Here is a 19,014-nt window from a genome sequence, read left to right on the forward strand (position 1 = left end):
ACCACTGGTGTATGTAGTGATAAATTAGAGCAGGCTTAACTGGTTTTATGTTTTGTCTGCTCGCGTATGGATTTTATGAGATGATTCATTGGTATGCTTATATTGTCAAGTTTCCCATTCGCTGATTGAGAGTGTGTATGTGGAGTCTCACTGTTCCCTGAAGACTCCTCCGCTCACTTCTTCTCTAATGTTGATGGTTCACGTGGAGTCCATGTCGTCACCTCCGACCATATCTAGACATTGACTGGCTCAGTTTTGCTCGGTACACCCTGAATTGAATTAGCTACAACTGACTGTACTTTATTTCAGGAATATGTCTGATATATCCTGGGCTCACTGATCCTGATCCTCAATTTCCTCCATTTTATTTTTGTGATTGTTAATTATTTCTTATAACATTGATATTGCGTTGAGTCCTTCCATATATGTAGTTTGCCTGTATTGCTTGGCCAGCATTGTGGGGAATGCAGGTACTGTACTGCAGGGCTCCAGTGAAGATGTTGTGCTCTGGTCTGCTTTACAGCTCTTCTGTATTCTGCTATGTGGTCTGCAGTGTGGGCTCCCTGTGCCACACTAACAGGCTAGATCAAAGCACAGTCGGTGCCCACTAGTGGAGCAACGTACTCCTCGTATATTCCTTCATGTCTTAGTGTGATAAATAAAAGGGTTTGTGTTCGCAAACAAAATAACAGAGAAAATCATGTGTTATGCAAGATTTTGCGTTCTCCTCATCTTTTTTTCTTCATATTCTTGTTTTTTCGTCTGTATTATGAACCAACAAGCAAATTTCTCGCCAGCGAGGAATCGAACGTAATCTGTTTACGCGTCAAAACCTTTGTGTAAGACACTTCTATTCCATTTTCTACTCAATTCCGTCTCTGGGCCTATTTGCGTGGCGGGTCAGAGAAGGATTTGAGGTGGCAGTCTGGGAGATGCCAGAAGTCTTCTGGAGGCATTAATCCTATACAAGAGCCCACTAAATAACAATGGGGCGCATCCCAATTTGCACCCTATTCCCCCCTATATAGTGCACTACTTTTGAAAAGACCCCTGTGGCACCCTGTTCCCTAAATAGTGCACTACTTTTGAGAACACGGTTGCCATTTGGGAAATAGCAAGTACTGGGGGCTGGTCCACGGGTGCAGGCAAAGTGACACTCCCAGCAACAGAGCAGTTCAGCTCAGCCCCCCTCCTGCTCCAACCCAGGAGACAGAGAACTAAGGGATGTAAAGGGCAGAACCGTTTTTATCAGAATGGACACATCCTGACACATCTGTGGAGCTTCAAAGCTCCTCCCGACACACAGACCTCAAGGTATCATACTCATACACACTATCACATCAACCAGGAAGGATCTGCTGTCGGAAAAGGAAGAGGAGAGAAACAGAGGTTAACGCAGATTGAGGGCGAGAGAGAGAACGAGAAGGAGAACGAGAAGCAGGGAGCGAGAGTTGGTGCTTGAGAGAGTTGTAGATAACAAGGAAGAGGACTTCAGAGCAGAAGTATTCTTCTTTTACACTAGAGGATTTCCAGTTTTGTGTTGAGGGAAATGGTGCCGGCTGCGAGGAGCTCTGTTACAGGTGAAAATCAAAGAGCATGTATCGGCTCAGTGCATCTGCGAGACATCCCTATCACCACTCTGAAACAAGTTAGACTGGCTCCTGAATTGCCTTATTTGGTTTTACTAACAAACAACGGTATGTCTGCTTCAAAATATCTTTATTATGGCTTTGGTAGATTATACAGGGATACCGATTTTAAATGGGCCTAGTATGGTAGAGAGAGGGGGAAGAGAGAGAGGAAGAGAAGGGAGAGAGAGAAGGATCTCACTGCAGTCCACTAATGTCAGCAGGGGGCATGAATGATGCGCTAGAGCTGGAACGCCGCACGGACTTCACTCCCCTCCCTCCGTCTCTTCTCCTGTCCCCCTCCCTCCTGCCGTCTCTCACTCCTCTCTCCCTTACATCATTCTCCCTCTCGGCTTGTCACTACCCCCTTCCTGCTCTCCTCCTGTGCCCTGCTCTCCGCTCTCTCTCTTTCCTTTCTCTCTCTCTGTCTCTATCGCTTGCTCTCTCTCCACACACCTCACCCCCCCTCTTCCTTTCTCTCTCTCTCTGTGAAAGCAGAACAGGGAGGATCATTGATTAATTCCTCTGCGAGTCCGGCTGCCCGGTGCAAACTGTAATCCGCCACGTTGGAGGGGAGCAGCTCTCACCGTATTCCCACCTTTCATTTATCCCTGCTTTATTCACCCTCTTTTCCTCCTCCGCTTGCCAAAAAAAAATCCATGTGGGTGGGGGGGGACAATCTCGTAAAGCACCCGCATTCATTTTACGCGGAGCACTGCTAACGCTGTGGATGCTGTGAGAGAGGGAGAGGGAGAGAGCGGTGCTTGTGGACTGCCAAGCGCAGTCACCAGTTGAATGCGGCCAGTGTGCTTGGACATGGATGGGGGCGCTGGGGCAGAAGATTCACTTGGGTACGCTGATGAGTGTCCAACCCACTGGGGAGAATAATTCTGTGGAGCTTTTCCACAAAGGGCCTCCGCCCTGCCTGCCTGCCTGCCTGCCTCTCAGCCTGCCTGCCTGCTACCTGCCGGGAATGAGGAGGAGTGTTTTTAAATACCTGCTGCTGTCCTGCCCAGCTCTCTGGCTCTGCTGCCGCTGACTGACTGTAAGTAGCTACTTCAGCTTCTAGTGTGGTTATACCAGGGGGACCCACTGCCCAGCACCAGCAGGTTGGCAGTTGGGAGAATTGAATTCGAGAGCAACGAGCGGTTTAACATTTTGGCTGCATTGTGTGAAGTGATCTCTCATGTTGAATTAGAGTAAGGCACTCATTTATTCTAATTTCGTGGCCAAAATGAAATTCACATCAACAGGTTGATAGTTGGGTAGACTGACAATGAGGTCTTTTTTACATAAATGTTTCTATTGATGCATGCTGCCTTGCCTGCTCTGTTGTCACCAGCTGGCTCTCTAATTAGGAGAACATTCCTCCGAGTAAGTTGGGGAGGAGAGTCCCTCACTGTCCTGTCTGTCCTCCCGGCTCAGCTGACGCCGAGTAGAGAGTGAGAGAGAAGGGCTTTGATTTTTCCTATTGAAGGCACAATCTTGAATTGGTACATCCATTTAGCTGTTTACGAAAAAAGTGGCAGGGTGTTGCAGTTGCTGTTGTTCAAATCCCAGACAACACCCGTGCGTCAATCTAATTAACATGATAAAGACCAAATCCGTCTGTTTAAGCTAGAGATACCTGGATATTTTTGCATGGGCTGCATCTCAATCCACCGCATCTGCGGCCCTCCGGATCTGCGGTGGAAAGTGGCAGAGCTTCTTTGTCTGTAGCGTCCGAACGGTTTGGCCTACTAACTAATATGACCACTCTATGGAAAGATGAGACTCACAGACACAATGTTGTTCTCCGTTTTGCTCTACGACCCCCACAAGTGTCACGGGACCCGTCTGAATGTAACCCGGTAACCGTTCTGAAAATTCATGGAATTATGGTAGTTTTGTGCAAAAAAAATACATATATTTCCTGCGCTTTCTTATCTCCTAGAATTAGGACAGACACTTCAAAACCTTATTCCTTATGATAAATTTTTTTAGTGTCTGTTTTGCCATTTAAGAATGCGTTACACAATGCGTTTCTTTGAGCTATAGTATTAAAGGCCAAATACAATATTTTATCTTTTTGGTACCTACAGGGGTCCTAAAATTCTCAATCAAATAGCTAAATGATCCATGGTATGACCATCTTAAAACAATGATATATGTTAGGCTTAGACTTCTAGGGGTTAAAAAGGACGCCGGCTTGAGGATAGCCGGGTCTCCATGGTGATTTCATTGTTGCCTGGAACACCGGAGACCTTGTTTCACGTTGTCTGTCTCCGTGTGTGGGTTTCATAGACCTAGGATGGTAGGTAGAGATGGAGGACGAGTTCTATACAGCAAACTGCTAGTGTTTGTTATCACTTCTAGTTCTGATCATGACAGGTATTGTTTGTAGTCATTATTCCTTCATGACGCATGTTCTCTGGGTCTAGGTGCTGTCTGTGAGTTCTCTCTGTAATGTTGTTGCTGTAGCCTACTGTATGTTTTCAGGCAGTAATCCCTGTAGTAAGGCTGGCTTTAGTTAGTAAATGTGTCTGCTGGCGCTGTGTGCAGTCCTCCCTGACGTTCATATCAGGGCTGTTTCTCCATTCCCTATGTAAGTGCACTCCTTTTGACCAGATCCCTGGTCAAAAGTAGTGCACTTCACTTGGAATATGGTGCCATTTGGGAAGGATACTGGTTGTGTTTAGGTTGTTACTAGCTCTGTTTGTACTCCAGCACACAGGAGTGTCAATTGGGACAGACCTCTCCTCTCTCTGGATCGTCAGCTGTCAGGTTGGATCATGCTGGGGGGATGGGGGATTTTAGGGGGGATAGGGGATGGTTGCTCCTCTTCTCTTCTCTCCTGTCAGCTGTACTCTACCTGGCTGCCCAATCCACACCACCTCCAGGGAACTGTCAATGCCAGGGTCCACCGTTCCCTTTCCTCTGCCTGAAATCCTGCCATCGAGATGTCAGCCTGGATCTGTGTCTCCCATCTGATACATGTCCTACTCCTCTTTTCTCTCTCAGCATATTAAGGACAAGCCCTGGATTTCCCCAGTGACATGTTTTCCATGATTGGTTTTAGCTTGTGATCCAGGAACTGTTCATGGCCATTTGTCTGATTTTGTCCAATCATGAAGGCTCGTTGTCTTTTTCATATCCCACATATTATCTCATGGTTTTCTATTTCTCTGCAGCCACCAGTTCGACCAAGCTGGAAGACCTGAGCTACCTTGATGAACAACGTAATACTCCTCTGCGGACGTCCATTCGGCTGCCCTGGCATAACACAGGTGGGAGGGCACCACAGGACTCTAAAGGTATGCTTCATAACTGCCACTCTAACAGCATGGGCACTGTACACCAAGGCTGCATCCCAAATCGCACCTTATTCCCTATATAGTTTGGGGTGGCAGGTAGCCTAGTGGTTAGAGCGTCGAACTAGTAACCGAAAGTGTTGCAAGATCGAATCCCAGAGCTGACAAGGTAAAAATCTGTTTTTCTGCCCCTGAACAGGGCAGTTTAACCCACTGTTCCTAGGCTGTGATTGAAAATAAGAATTTGTTCTTAACTGACTTGCCAAGTAAAATAAAATGTTCACAACTTTTGACCAGGGCCCTTTGTAGTGCACGATATAGGGAATAGGGTACAGTAACTAGCTACTAAGAACATAGAACAAGGGCCACTGTAGTGCACACCAAACGTATAAAAGAAACGTAGGGGAAAATGTAAACCTATTCCATAGAACACAGAAAAGCATATACTGTGTTTCCTAATGGCTACAACAGAATGGTACACCCACAATATCCTTTCAACGACTAGGCCTGTCCTTAGAGCAGCTATTCAAACAGCAGCTATTCCGTTGGCACCGTGCACATTACTCTTTTATATTATCCTGGTATAAATCCCAGTCTTGGTTGACTGAAATACCACAGAGTTAATATTTGATCACGACATGAATAATGTAATATTACATCATTAAATGCTGGCAAAACTATTTAACCCTCTTTTAAAAACCCTTCTGTTTTCACTGCCGCTGTCAGTATAGAGTTGTTAGTATTATGTAAAATGTCCCCGTGGACAGAAAGTTGTGCAACAGTCCACATTTATGAACATTATGTGTTTGGCTTTCCAGACACTTTAAGCAGTCTAATGGAAAAAAAGAAAATAAATTGCAAACCTTTGCCATCCGCCTACATGATTGCCAATGGCTGTTTGAATGCAGCTGAGTAACTTCTCCAACTAAACCTCTATTCTCAGAGTACATCGCTCAGTAGACAGAGGGGACTGGCTGTGGTCAGGTACTGCGGCTAGTACTGATGTTTCTCTCTCATGCAGCCAAGGTGTGTGTGCGGGGCAGAGAAATAATCGGCGCTGAAGTTAGCTGCACTGTTGAAGATCACTCAAAAACGGGCCAAGTCAATGGAGCTAGTTGTACATAGCTCAAACTGAGAGAGGAACAGAGAGAGAGAGAGATGGTAGAGAGAGATATAGATGGCAATGATGGAGAGAGAGCCGGGGGGGAGAGCTGCAGAGGAAAAAAAGCCCACTCTGTTTCTCTAGCTGTGTGGTGGACACTGACTGTAGCCCAGGCATCTCCCCTCCTCCCCCTCAACAGCCCTGAGAAGAATGTTTGGCCTGCAGCAGGTGTTTATCGCCTGGCTGACATGCAGCACTTATCAGACTACGACTGCTGTAGACAGACAGTGTTTTGTGGTTCTGATTAACTGACATGTCAGAGCCAGGGATATTTATATTCCTCAAATGGTGTGAGAGTGAGACACAACAAAGACGGTTCAGATGAAATTCCAGGAGAAAAATATATTGATTATCGTGGATGGTGCTAGGGCTCGGGCTCCACAGTGTCAGTTTCACAATCCACAGCAATGTTGAACATTGCTTCATATTGCATCATTTTGGCTGAAAGCTGGCTTTCAGAGGAAACAGACGAAAAGGTATGGTCAACAGTGCAGGTATAAACAGTGTTTCATGTGGAGACGTTCCCTAATCAGTGCCAAAAACAGTTTCAAGGCTTGTCTTTACACCAGAAACATGTCTCTTTACTTTTTAGCCTTGCTGCTTTTCAGCACCTGTGTAAATGTACCATGCATTATATATGAACTATTTTCTTATGAACCCTCACTGAATAAATGTTTGTCTGTTTTATTTGGTTTCCTCCAGCCCGCTTTGCTCCCTACAAGCCGGTGGACATCATGCTCAAGCCGCTGCTGTTCGAGGTGCCCAGCATCACCACAGACTCAGTGTTCGTGGGCCGCGATTGGCTCTTCCAGCAGCTGGAGGACATGCTGAAGGGCGGCGGCGAGGCCGGAGAGAGCCGCGGAGCCGTGGTCATAGGCAATGTGGGCTTCGGCAAGACGGCTGTCATCTCCCGGCTGGTGGCGCTCAGCTGTCACGGCGGACGCATGCGGCAGATCGCCTCCAACAGCCCCAGCGCATCGCCCAAAAGTACGAAGTAACCCCTAGTTACATCCCGAATGGCACCCCTATATAGTGCACAAGTTTTGAATAGACCCCTATATGCCCTGGTCTAAGATAGTGCACTATGTAGGGAATAGGGTGTGACCCTAACATGAAAATAAAGTGGTAGTGTTGGCAAGGACAACAGGATTTGAGGCATGTCATCCAGTCACAGTATACATCCCTCATGGCACCCTATAGGGCTCTGGTCAAAAGTAGTGCACTATATAGGGAGCCATGTGGGATGCGTCCACAGTCACACGCTGCCTTGACAGTTAGAACCGTTATTTTTTGGGTGGTCTATAAGGAGATTGGACTGTGGGCTGATATAATGTGCGGTTAAATCCATCAACATGTACAGTAGTGACAGAGGATCTTCCTCTATCAAATGTTCAGGAGCTCTTTTGACAGGAAGTAACTATCGGTGATTTAGACTACTGTATGTTTCTGAACACAAGAAGGCACAGCCTTGGTTGCACTGATGTCGTTTAAATGCTATCACGAGTTTTGACGTACTAACACTGAATGCTACTCTTAAGTCTTCTACAGATTCTCACAAGGTTATTCTGTACGAATTAGAATATATAATCATTGTGAGGATCAGAAATGTATTGATTTGTCAAACAATGACAAGTTATGGGTCTGCGTCCCAAATAGCACTCAATTCCCTATTTACATAATGCACTACTTTTTACGGGAGCCCTATGGCGCTGGTCATAAGTAGTGCACTACAAATGGAATAGGTTGCCATTTGGGATGCGGCCATGGTTGCACTTGAACCAGCAGTAGAATCTTCACAGTGAGTCTTCCTGTTGATGGCCCCTGATTCCCTCTCTCTTCCTTCCAGGTGGTGGGGACACCCAGAGCACAGACCTCCCCCTCAGCCAGCCGCCCCAGCCCACCCCGCCCCCCAGCGCTACCAACACCCTGAGGAACAACAGCTGTCCCGGCACCCCAGAGATCCAGAGACGCAAGGAGGAGGCCGTCAAACGGCTGGCCACCAAGGTACTGGAAGTTCACCTGGCCAGATCACAGCTCATATCCCAAACCAACCTTTGGGAATGTTGTTGTGACTTTGTCAGTGTCCCAAATCACAGAGAGAACTCTGGTCAAAAGTAACACTATATAGAGAATAAGGTGCTATTTGTGACACTCCCTTTGAGATTAGAAGGGAACTTCTAGGTTTTTTTTAAGTTCGTCTTTTGTTGGCATGGAAATGTATTTATTACACATGACGGCTTTTGAGCATTGTCTCATTTCACCGGTTAGGTTCAAGGAAGACATTTTGTTACTGTGAAGTGTATCTTTGTGCTCAGAATAGCAAGAATTTGATGAGTGTCCAATGTACCAAGAGCTCCCATTCACTTTCACTAATGAAGTACTGCAGAGGCAAGTATTCCCTTCTCTCTCAGTCTACTTCTCCTGTCCATCATTTCATCCCTCCATCCACCACCTGAGGTTTAGGGAGGGAGGCTGTTGGGGCCTCTCTGACTCTCATCCTTTCATATCCAAGCTGGGTTTCCGTTAGACTTTATTAGGGTTTTAACCAAAAACATAATGCTGCATGCGGCACTCAGTTGATTTGTTTGTTTACATTCATTTCTTTTTATATGAAGCGAGTGAATAATAAAAATGTCCCTGGGGTCCTGGATGTTTATGAAAGACAATCACAGAGTCCCCGTTAAATAAATTCTCACATCACGGGCCAGTTTGATTTGCAGCGAGCCCCGGGCTTAGTTAAATAACCATTCCTCTTAACTCTCCCTCATCGAATGGACATCATATCCAACATGTAGTCGCTCAGGCCCAGCTGTCAGCTTCGCGGTTCCAAGACAATAGAGAGGGAGAGAGTGCGAAGCTCACTGTGTGTCCTTAACATGTTGTGGTTGGCTGGGACACTATTCTGTCGTTCACAGAGAGAGGCACATGATGTGTCGGGCCAGACTCCCCTAGGACTCGGTCTCCGGCTACGTCCCAAATGGCATCCTATTCCCAATATAGTGCACTCCTTTTGACCAGAGCCCTTTGGGCCGTGGTCAAAAGTAGTGCACTACTAAGGGAATAGGGTGCCATTTGGGACACAAACAACCTCGGCGTTGCCAGGGCAACATGTTAGCAGTGTGGTCAAAAAGACGTCATGTATGGTAAATTGCCCAAATCGGAAGGTTGTGGCTCACAGTTCACAACATGGAGATAGCAGCTTCCTACAATCTGAGCTGACTGTCAATGCAGAAAGGCTTATTTATGGGTTTATTTATTCCACCATAATGTATGTGTATTATGGCATAGCTATGCAACTTGTTGTTATTTCTGTGTAGTTCAATAAGTAGCCTAACCTTTACGGTTAAAATATGAACCGTGTTTTCAGTATCACCATCCATTTACACATAGTAGCCTAACAAAGTGGATCTGCTCAGGTATAAATTGCCTCTGAGGTACCCTGCTGAGTTTAAAGCGTGATTACAGCTTATATATTCACCACCTAATTGTTCCAATTCACAGAGATCCCCCTCCCACAGATTTTTAAATATCCATCTGTAATTTTGCATATTATTTTATAGCCTCATATTTATTCCCTTCCGTCTAGGAGAAGAAAGCTGCGCCACTATCCAGCTTGCAGCCTAGCATGCCATTTGCAAACATTACTGTGGGACTTCAGGAAATACTTACTGGGCGACTGCACTTCCTGATTTGGCCTTGTTTTTCATGAATGCTCATTAAGAAATGCTAGCGGCCATGACAGAAGGGAAGCGAGAGTTGTCTTGGTGGTGTGGTTTGATGTGGGTGTTTCTTGGGTGTGTCTTTGCCGTTCAATCACAACAAATAAGGAAAGTAGCTAGCCAGTTTGAGTTGAAACATTATTGAACGCAAGCATGACTGAAACATTCCAAGGCATTTCATTCACCCTTGTAACAGCGTTAGGGACATCATATAAAGGGTTCTGAAGTCTTATGGAAAATAGCTTCAGAGGGGCATGCTTTCTTTCTCCATGTCATGACTGTGAATTTATTTCAACAACACGTGTTTTACACATCCCTCGACATCATAATGACCTTCCACTTCTGCCCTGGATGGATTGGATCAGTGCTGCACTAACATGGGACAGTATTGCCGTGAGATGACAACAGCAAGTCATCGCCATCGAGAGTACATGCCTGGCAACCTTTACGAGCCACACGCCACTGAAGCACATCTGAACGTATTTCAACTCCGTGAATCTCTCATGCCAGTTATGCACTAAACTGCTTTCAATGCTAACTCTCAAAGGGGTTCTCTACCTGTGGTGTAGTTACTGCCGCGCCACGCTGCGTCTTCAGTCATCACAGCTAAATAAAAAGGAGATGCCTCTCTTCAAAGTCACCCTGTTATCCAGGGCACTCACTTATGCGTCTGCAAAGTACTGTATTTGATAGGCTTTTGCAGTTGCAATAAGGCACCGGTATCACTTGATTCACTTATATGAGCACAATCACACTTGAAGGTTTTGTCCCTGAATTTGAAATGAATGACATTCAGTTACGACTCTGGAAACGTTCAGTTGTACTGCGGAGAATCACCTGGAAAGATGTGACAAACACCAGATGTTCATGTCTCTTTGATGAGGTAGAGGGGCCTGCATAAGGTGGAATATGGTCCACACCTGGGAGACATTGTACCTCACTGTTCCTGAATCCTCCCTCTCAGAGTAGCTGTACAGTGAAACCGTTTCTGATTAGCAAGCTGTCTCCTCTCTTTCCTTCTGATCCATCCCCGACAATGGACATCGGCTTACATCTGTGTCTTTTCAGAACACAACACAGCTAGCCCAGTGTCTTAACAGCATTGTCTTTCTCACAGCCGCACGCTATATGGATAGCGAGGCTAGGTTCTCTCTCCGATACAGCTCTCTATTGTTCCAAAATAATTTGTCTTGGCCCCTCGATTCACTACATTGTCTCAGTGTTTTCACACATTCAACTCTTTATAAGAACCGATCTCAGTCCTCTTTAAAATGAACTCTGAACTTTATTAACATGTAAATAAGATTGGTAACAGAATAAAAAGCAGAAGAATAACTGCAGATGAAATCATTCTGTAATTACTGCTATAATTATCTCCACCTTTAAGAGGTTGAAGGGATTTTGTACCATATGGTGTGATTCTCACCAAATATGTTGTCTTCACACACTACTCCAACCCCACAATTGAAAAAAACAGCTGATGAAGCTCTCTTCGCCTATGAATCACCTATTGCAAACAAACAATGTGAGCTAAAAACTAAAACACATATTTTGGAATTCATGTGCATTCTTGACAATCGCTAATCAATATCCAATCATCTTCTCTGTTTTGTGGAACCAATGAGAGGGTTTATGGCAGGGGAACGATGTTGCAGTAGTCTAATTGTGTGGTGCGGAAATAAGGCGAACCTGGGGAGCTTTGTGTTCACATTGGCATAAAAAAGGGAACCGAACCGTGGAATTCAAGTGAACCGAACTCAGACCACCTCTCGAGGTTCCTTTTTGGGGCTGTCTTGGCAGCAGAAACGGTAGCAGTAATTTGGCAATGGTCGACGCTTCAGCCTCTTTATTATTATACCCAGTGAAAAAATGCCCCCTTGAGTTGGTGTTGGACAAAGCCATCCCTAGTGACCTAGTCTGTCCAAACAGGAAAAAAAATGCTATCAAGCAGACGATTCAATAATACATAATTGGAAATTAAGAAGGCAGTAGCCGTAATGTCAGCGGCCAGGCCAGCGCCTCAAGGTCCTCTTTCCCTCTTCCTGGGCTACAATCGTGTGCCAACTTCCTCTGCCATTTGGAACTCAGTGACAGAGATCATCCTGGGTTTTAGTGTACTACTTTGCAACAGCTAAAGTGCTTATCCTTGATTTATAGTTTGGCTAGGGTTATATTTCTCCCATTGCAAATGAAACCATTTTCAGACGTCACAGTGGCATGATTTACTCGACGGTCAGGTCCAAGACATTTGCGTGGACATATTTAGAATCTATTTCTCATCTGATAGTGAATGTGCAGTTCTGAGACTGGTGTTCTGGGCAAACTGTTTCTCTGACCTCTCTGGGACGTCTACGTCATTGTGCCTGGGGACAGGCTGCAGGGCTGCAGTTGCTTTCTGCAGTAGACCCATGCAGAGGTAGGGTTGCTATGTGGTGGGCTAAGGTGCGGTAGTAACTAGCCAGTCACCTGTTCCTCCTGTCCTGCTGTACCTGTAAAGTGTATCAGCTCCTCCAAGTTTGACTGTAATTAGGACACAGAGAAAGAGCCACAGATCCCCAGGGTCCCACCGCCCCTTGTCCAAATCAGATGTCCGTGTCCTTGAGCACAGCAGAACCTGTTCAGCACAAGGCACAGGCAGCACATGGAGCTCCACCTAGGGCCCAGTGTTTTGGGGAGGTTAGCGGAGGTTGTTGAGCTTTGCTTCAGCCTGTTGATCATCAGACCCTCTATCTGAGTAGGGGATGACACCTGGGTCCTATTAATTAGCTCACAGCGTCGCAAAACATTTTGCACCTGAAAAAAAAAGAAAACAAACGTTTATTGTTGGACAACTCAAGAAGGCTTGCCCTATTTCGGTCCGTTGTCTTCTGTTTTGTTCCTATTGAATATGCCCTGCTTAGGTGGGTTAGAGTGGGTTATGTGTCTGGTTTAGAGTCAGCCAATTAAATCCCTTACAAAAAAAGATTGCAGTTTTGAAACTGCAGTAACTGAAAGTCGACTGTGGTATTTTGGACGAAGTAATTGCACTGTAACTGCAGTTGCACTGAAACATTCAAATCAAATTTATTTATATAGCCCTTCGTACATCAGCTGATATCTCAAAGTGCTGTACAGAAACCCAGCCTTAAACCCCAAACAGCAAGCAATGCAGGTGTAGGAGCACGGTGGCTAGGAAAAACTCCCTAGAAAGGCCCAAACCTAGGAAGAAACCTAGAGAGGAACCAGGATATGTGGGGTGGCCAGTCTTCTTCTGGCTGTGCCGGGTGGAGATTATAACAGAACATGGCCAAGATGTTCAAATGTTCATAAATGACCAGCATGGTTGTATAATAATAAGGCAGAACAGTTGAAACTGGAGCAGCAGCACGGTCAGGTGGACTGGGGACAGCAAGGAGTCATCATGTCAGGTAGTCCTGGGGCATGGTCCTAGGGTTCAGGTCAGTTGAAACTGGAGCAGCAGCACGGTCAGGTGGACTGGGGACAGCAAGGAGTCATCATGTCAGGTAGTCCTGGGGCATGGTCCTAGGGCTCAGGTCAGTTGAAACTGGAGCAGCAGCACGGCCAGGTGGACTGGGGACAGCAAGGAGTCATCATGTCAGGTAGTCCTGGGGCATGGTCCTAGGGTTCAGGTCAGTTGAAACTGGAGCAGCAGCACGGTCAGGTGGACTGGGGACAGCAAGGAGTCATCATGTCAGGTAGTCCTGGGGCATGGTCCTAGGGCTCAGGTCAGTTGAAACTGGAGCAGCAGCACGGCCAGGTGGACTGGGGACAGCAAGGAGTCATCATGTCAGGTAGTCCTGGGGCATGGTCCTAGGGCTCAGGTCCTCCGAGAGAGAGAAAGAGAGAATTAGAGAACGCACACTTAGATTCACACAGGACACCGAATAGGACAGGAGAGGTACTCCAGATATAACAAACTGACCCTAGCCCCCCGACACATAAACTACTGCAGCATAAATACTGGAGGCTGAGACAGGAGGGGTCAGGAGACACTGTGGCCCCATCCGAGGACACCCCCGGACAGGGCCAAACAGGAAGGATATAACCCCACCCACTTTGCCAAAGCACAGCCCCCACACCACTAGAGGGATATCTTCAACCCACCAACTTACCATCCTGAGACAAGGCTGAGTATAGCCCACAAAGATCTCCGCCATGGCACAACCCAAGGGTGGGCGCCAACCCAGACAGGATGACCACATCAGTGAATCAACCCACTCAGGTGACGCACCCCTTCCAGGGACGGCATGAGAGAGCCCCAGTAAGCCAGTGACTCAGCCCCTGTAATAGGGTTAGAGGCAGAGAATCCCAGTGGAAAGAGGGGAACCGGCCAGGCAGAGACAGCAAGGGCGGTTCGTTGCTCCAGAGCCTTTCCGTTCACCTTCCCACTCCTGGGCCAGACTACACTCAATCATACGACCCACTGAAGAGATGAGTCTTCAGTAAAGACTTAAAGGTTGAGACCGAGTTTGCGTCTCTGACATGGGTAGGCAGACCGTTCCATAAAAATGGAGCTCTATAGGAGAAAGCCCTGCCTCCAGCTGTTTGCTTAGAAATTCTAGGGACAATTAGGAGGCCTGCGTCTTGTGACCGTAGCGTACGTGTAGGTATGTACGGCAGGACGAAATCAGAGAGATAGGTAGGAGCAAGCCCATGTAATGCTTTGTAGGTTAGCAGTAAAACCTTGAAATCAGCCCTTGCTTTGACAGGAAGCCAGTGTAGAGAGGCTAGCACTGGAGTAATATGATCAAATTTTTTGGTTCTAGTCAGGATTCTAGCAGCCGTATTTAGCACCAACTGAAGTTTATTTCGTGCTTTATCCGGGTAGCCGGAAAGTAGAGCATTGCAGTAGTCTAACCTAGAAGTGACAAAAGCATGGATTAATTTTTCTGCATCATTTTTGGACAGAAAGTTTCTGATTTTTGCAATGTTACGTAGATGGAAAAAAGCTGTCCTTGAAATGGTCTTGATATGTTCTTCAAAAGAGAGATCAGGGTCCAGAGTAACGCCGAGGTCCTTCACAGTTTTATTTGAGACGACTGTACAACCATTAAGATTAATTGTCAGATTCAACAGAAGATCTCTTTGTTTCTTGGGACCTAGAACAAGCATCTCTGTTTTGTCCGAGTTTAAAAGTAGAAAGTTTGCAGCCATCCACTTCCTTATGTCTGAAACACATGCTTCTAGCAAGGGTAATTTTGGGGCTTCACCATGTTTCATTGAAATGTACAGCTGTGTTGTCATCCGCATAGCAGTGAAAGTTAACATTATGTTTTCGAATAACATCCCCAAGAGGTAAAATATATAGTGAAAACAATAGTGGTCCCAAAAAGGAACACCGAAATTTACATTTGATTTGTCAGAGGACAAACCATTCACAGAGACAAACTGATATCTTTCCGACAGATACGATCTAAACCAGGCCAGAACTTGTCCGTGTAGACCAATTTGGGTTTCCAATCTCTCCAAAAGAATGTGGTGATTGATGGTATCAAAAGCAGCTTCAACATTAATAAATGTAATTAAAAAACGGTGTTATTTTGGAAGAAGTATTTGCGGCATACTGCAGTTATACTGCACTTTAACTGCAGTTATACTGCACTTTAACTGCAGTTATACTGCACTTTAACTGCAGTTATACTGCATTGTAGTACAGTTAAACTGCAGTCTGACTGTAATCTTTTTTCGTAAGGGTTGAGTCTGAAGGACATGCCTTCAAGTCCCAGCTTTGGTTTCAGACTAACAAATAGCATTTTGTCTTCTGTATATTCACCTCCAAATTCGATTGTATAATGGCAGCAGTGGAATGAGGTCAGGGACAGCTTAGTCGCTATACCGAGCTGCTGTATTGCATCAAATGCCTTGTAGTCAACAAGCCTATTGGCTTTACAAGGACTTTGAGGTCACACAGCCAGATTTTTACAGACTTAAACCAAGAACAATATAAGCTACTCATAGTTGACACTATAGTATGGTTTTGTAAAACAGCAAAGGTCTCTTACATTTTAAGCCACTAAAGTTGCTAAACAATTGTTCGCTCTCTTTTCTTCTCTTTTCTCCCATCCAGGTGGTTGCGTATCACTACTGCCAGGCTGACAACACCTACACTTGCCTGGTGCCAGAGTTTGTGCACAGTATCGCCGCCCTGCTGTGCAGAGCACCCCAGCTCACCGCCTACAGAGAACTGCTGCTGAAGGAACCCCATCTACAGAGCATGCTCAGTTTGCGCTCCTGTGTCCAGGACCCTATGGCAGCCTTCCGCAGGGGCGTGCTGGAACCGCTGGCCAACCTCCGCAAGGGTACGATGCTAAGCTAGTTACACCTAGGTTCATTCATATCTGACTGTCTCACTGTCACTGGAGTTCATGGTCCAAAAGGGACTCCCGATGTTATAATCTAGGTGTTCAGTGGCTCTAGCAAGTGTATTCTAAATAACTGAACCACAGGTTTGCTCAGATTTCCAGTCTAGACTGTGTAGAGAGAGACAGATACTGACCGTTCTAAGGTGCCCTTCGGTCTCGTAAAAAAATCAGACAGGCTACCTATGGTCACTCCAGAGACCGTTTACTGTGTTTTTCACTTCTTCCACAAAGGAACTGAAATGGGTTAAGATCTGGCCTTACTGAGGGAGAAAAGTCTGGAGGGACATTGTTAATTTGCATAGCGTAGCCACTCTGTGTTTGCTCTGACATGGCATTGATTTTAATTGATGTTACGCTAAATGGTTAGTGGTACATTGTTATTGTCGTCATGACAGAAGAATACAGCGTCTCTAAGGAAGCCTGCGTCTCATGACTATTGTACACAACATGACCAAACGTATGTGGACACCTGTTCGTCGAACAACTCATTCCAACATCATGGGCATTAATATGGAGTTGGACCTCCCCTTGCTGCTTATAACAGCCGCCACTCTTCTGGGAAGGATTTTCACTAGATGATGGAACGTTGCTGTGGGGAAAGCTATACACCACTCCAGCCGACGCTTGGTATTGTGCATGGTGATCTTAGGCATGTGTATGGCTGCTCAGCCATGGAAACCCATTTCTTGAAGCTTCCATTGAACAGTTATTGTGCTGACCTTGCTTCCAGTGGATTCAGCACGCGGCGGTCCCGTTCTGTGAGCTTGTGTGGCCTACCACTTCATGGCTGAGCCGTTGTTGCTCTTAGACGTTTCCACTTCACAATAACAGCACTTATAGTTGACCAGGGCAGCTCTAGCAGGGAAGAAATTCAACGAACTGACTTGTTGGAAAGGTGGAGTCCTATGACGGTGCCACGTTGAAAGTCACTGAGCTCTTCAGTAAGGCCGTTCTACTGCCAATGTTTGTCTATGGAGATTGCATGGCTGTGTGCTCACTTTTATACACCTGTTAGCAATGGGTGTGGCTGAAATAGCCTGAATCCAGTAATTTGAAGGTGTGTCCACATACACTATATATACAAAAGTATCTCTCCAAGGCAGACAGACACACAACTATCTCAAGGTCATCATGGTCCGTTCCGCACACACACGACCCGCCAGTTTGCCCGTGCTCGTGCTCTACGTTGAATCAATATGTTATTGCAGGAGCCTAAACAGCCAATATAGATAAACCCTGTGTTTGTATGATGGAGATGGAAAGGAATGGGAATCAATGTGCAGGGCACAGAGCAGAGGAGTGGGCAGACAAGGCATGCAGCAGCTCTCCTGTGATGTTAGGGTGGACCGTGATGGGCCCCCCCCCCCATGCCGCCTCCCCGCATGACTCCCACCGTTCCTTATTGAAATGAATGGCCTGTTCGATTGGCCTGGTCGCTTGGGCATGATAAGGGAGAAAAAAACGTGTTGGTTTGTCCACTCCGTCAAAACGAGAAACCTGCATCGGCACTTTGCACAGCCATATTAGAAAAGACTTAGCCAGCCCTAGACTTGAGGCTTTACAAAAATAAAAACTTCTGGTTCTGATTGCCAGGAATATATTTTACAGAATAAAGTTTTAGGGGGGGTTGATTGGTGCAAATCTGATTTGACATTCCAACTGGGAGAGGAGTTGAGATCTCCACATTTTTCTGTGTTTCTGATCATCAATGTACAGTGGGGCAAAAAAAGTATTTAGTCAGCCACCAATTGTGCATGTTCTCCCACTTAAAAAGATGAGAGAGGCCTGTAATTTTCATCATAGGTACACTTCAACTACTATATATAAGGAGTAGGGTGCCATGTGGGAAGCGCTCAAGGACCCTGCCCTTCCAGCACTGTGAAAGTCTGGCTGAGATACTGCAGTGAAGTAGAACACTTCCTCGCTGCGGTCTCACCACACAGCAGTTTAGTGCACAGCACTGTTGATACGGCTGCTGACGCTCTCACTTTCATTCATCACTGCGCTAGCTGCTTTGTAGATGTGTTAGAATAGTAGAGAAAATCTTCTTAAAATGACGCAAGGCACAGCAGTACAGAGAGATGTCAGTAGTCTCATGTATCTCAGTACAAGGTGGTCTGTAGAGTATGGTGTCCAACTAATGTTTTACTCTCATACTACTGTATATTCTGGCAGCAGCTTGTATATCTGTCTGTATTTTATGAGCTAAAATAAAATTTAAATAAAAAAACATAAGGGTTATATTAAACTCTTCTGCATGTCATGTTGGCTTGACCTGGAAGGTTTGCATTTATCGACTAGACCGTTAAGGTTTGTGAATTTTAAATTTGTTTCTGTCCACTGTGACCCCTGTTGACCCCTCTCTGGGTGTTTTCAGAGAGGAAGATTCCAGAGGAAGACCACATCATCCTGATAGACGGGCTGAACGAGGCAGAGTTCCACAAGCCAGACTACGGAGACACCATTTCCTCCTTCATCACTAAGATCATCTCTAAATTCCCCTCCTGGCTCAAACTGCTGGTCACTGTCCGAGTCAACCTACTGGTGAGGAACACTCCAACTATGCATGATGTAATACTGTACAAGTAGGGTTGCAAAATTCCAGTGACTTTCCCCAATTTCCCAGGAACCAAGAGGTAATAAACAGGAAATCTGGAATCCTCCAACCAGGACTCCTGGAAAATCTGGGAATTTTTGGGAACGTTGACAGATTTTTGCAACCCTACTCCCACCGTAGATGGTGTGTAGAAGTCATGTACAAATTACTTAATGAGAGGGATATTATGTATTCTGCCTAATTGTTAGCATCTAAATATTTCCATAGAGGTGTTCGTGTTGATCTCCTATGGTATA

The 19,014-nt window shown here is 45.8% G+C and overlaps 1 protein-coding gene across 6 annotated transcripts in view; it reads left to right on the forward strand.

Annotated features, from left to right (window-relative positions):
* LOC112225182 (protein TANC1) overlaps positions 1–19,014 on the forward strand; it is a 183,587-nt gene that overhangs the window by 130,715 nt on the left and 33,858 nt on the right. For 5 of the 6 annotated variants that reach the window (XM_024388878.2, XM_024388877.2, XM_024388874.2 and 2 more), the window contains 5 exons: positions 4,799–4,921; positions 6,783–7,067; positions 7,927–8,084; positions 15,867–16,098; positions 18,539–18,705. In XM_024388878.2, coding sequence (XP_024244646.1) covers positions 4,799–4,921; positions 6,783–7,067; positions 7,927–8,084; positions 15,867–16,098; positions 18,539–18,705 — 965 coding nt within the window. Of the gene's footprint in view, positions 1–2,362; positions 2,674–4,798; positions 4,922–6,782; positions 7,068–7,926; positions 8,085–15,866; positions 16,099–18,538; positions 18,706–19,014 lie in introns of those variants that run through there. The other variant, XM_024388876.2, reaches the window with a different exon arrangement.

Source organism: Oncorhynchus tshawytscha, linkage group LG26 (assembly GCF_018296145.1).
Source record: "Oncorhynchus tshawytscha isolate Ot180627B linkage group LG26, Otsh_v2.0, whole genome shotgun sequence".
Taxonomy (NCBI): domain Eukaryota; kingdom Metazoa; phylum Chordata; class Actinopteri; order Salmoniformes; family Salmonidae; genus Oncorhynchus; species Oncorhynchus tshawytscha.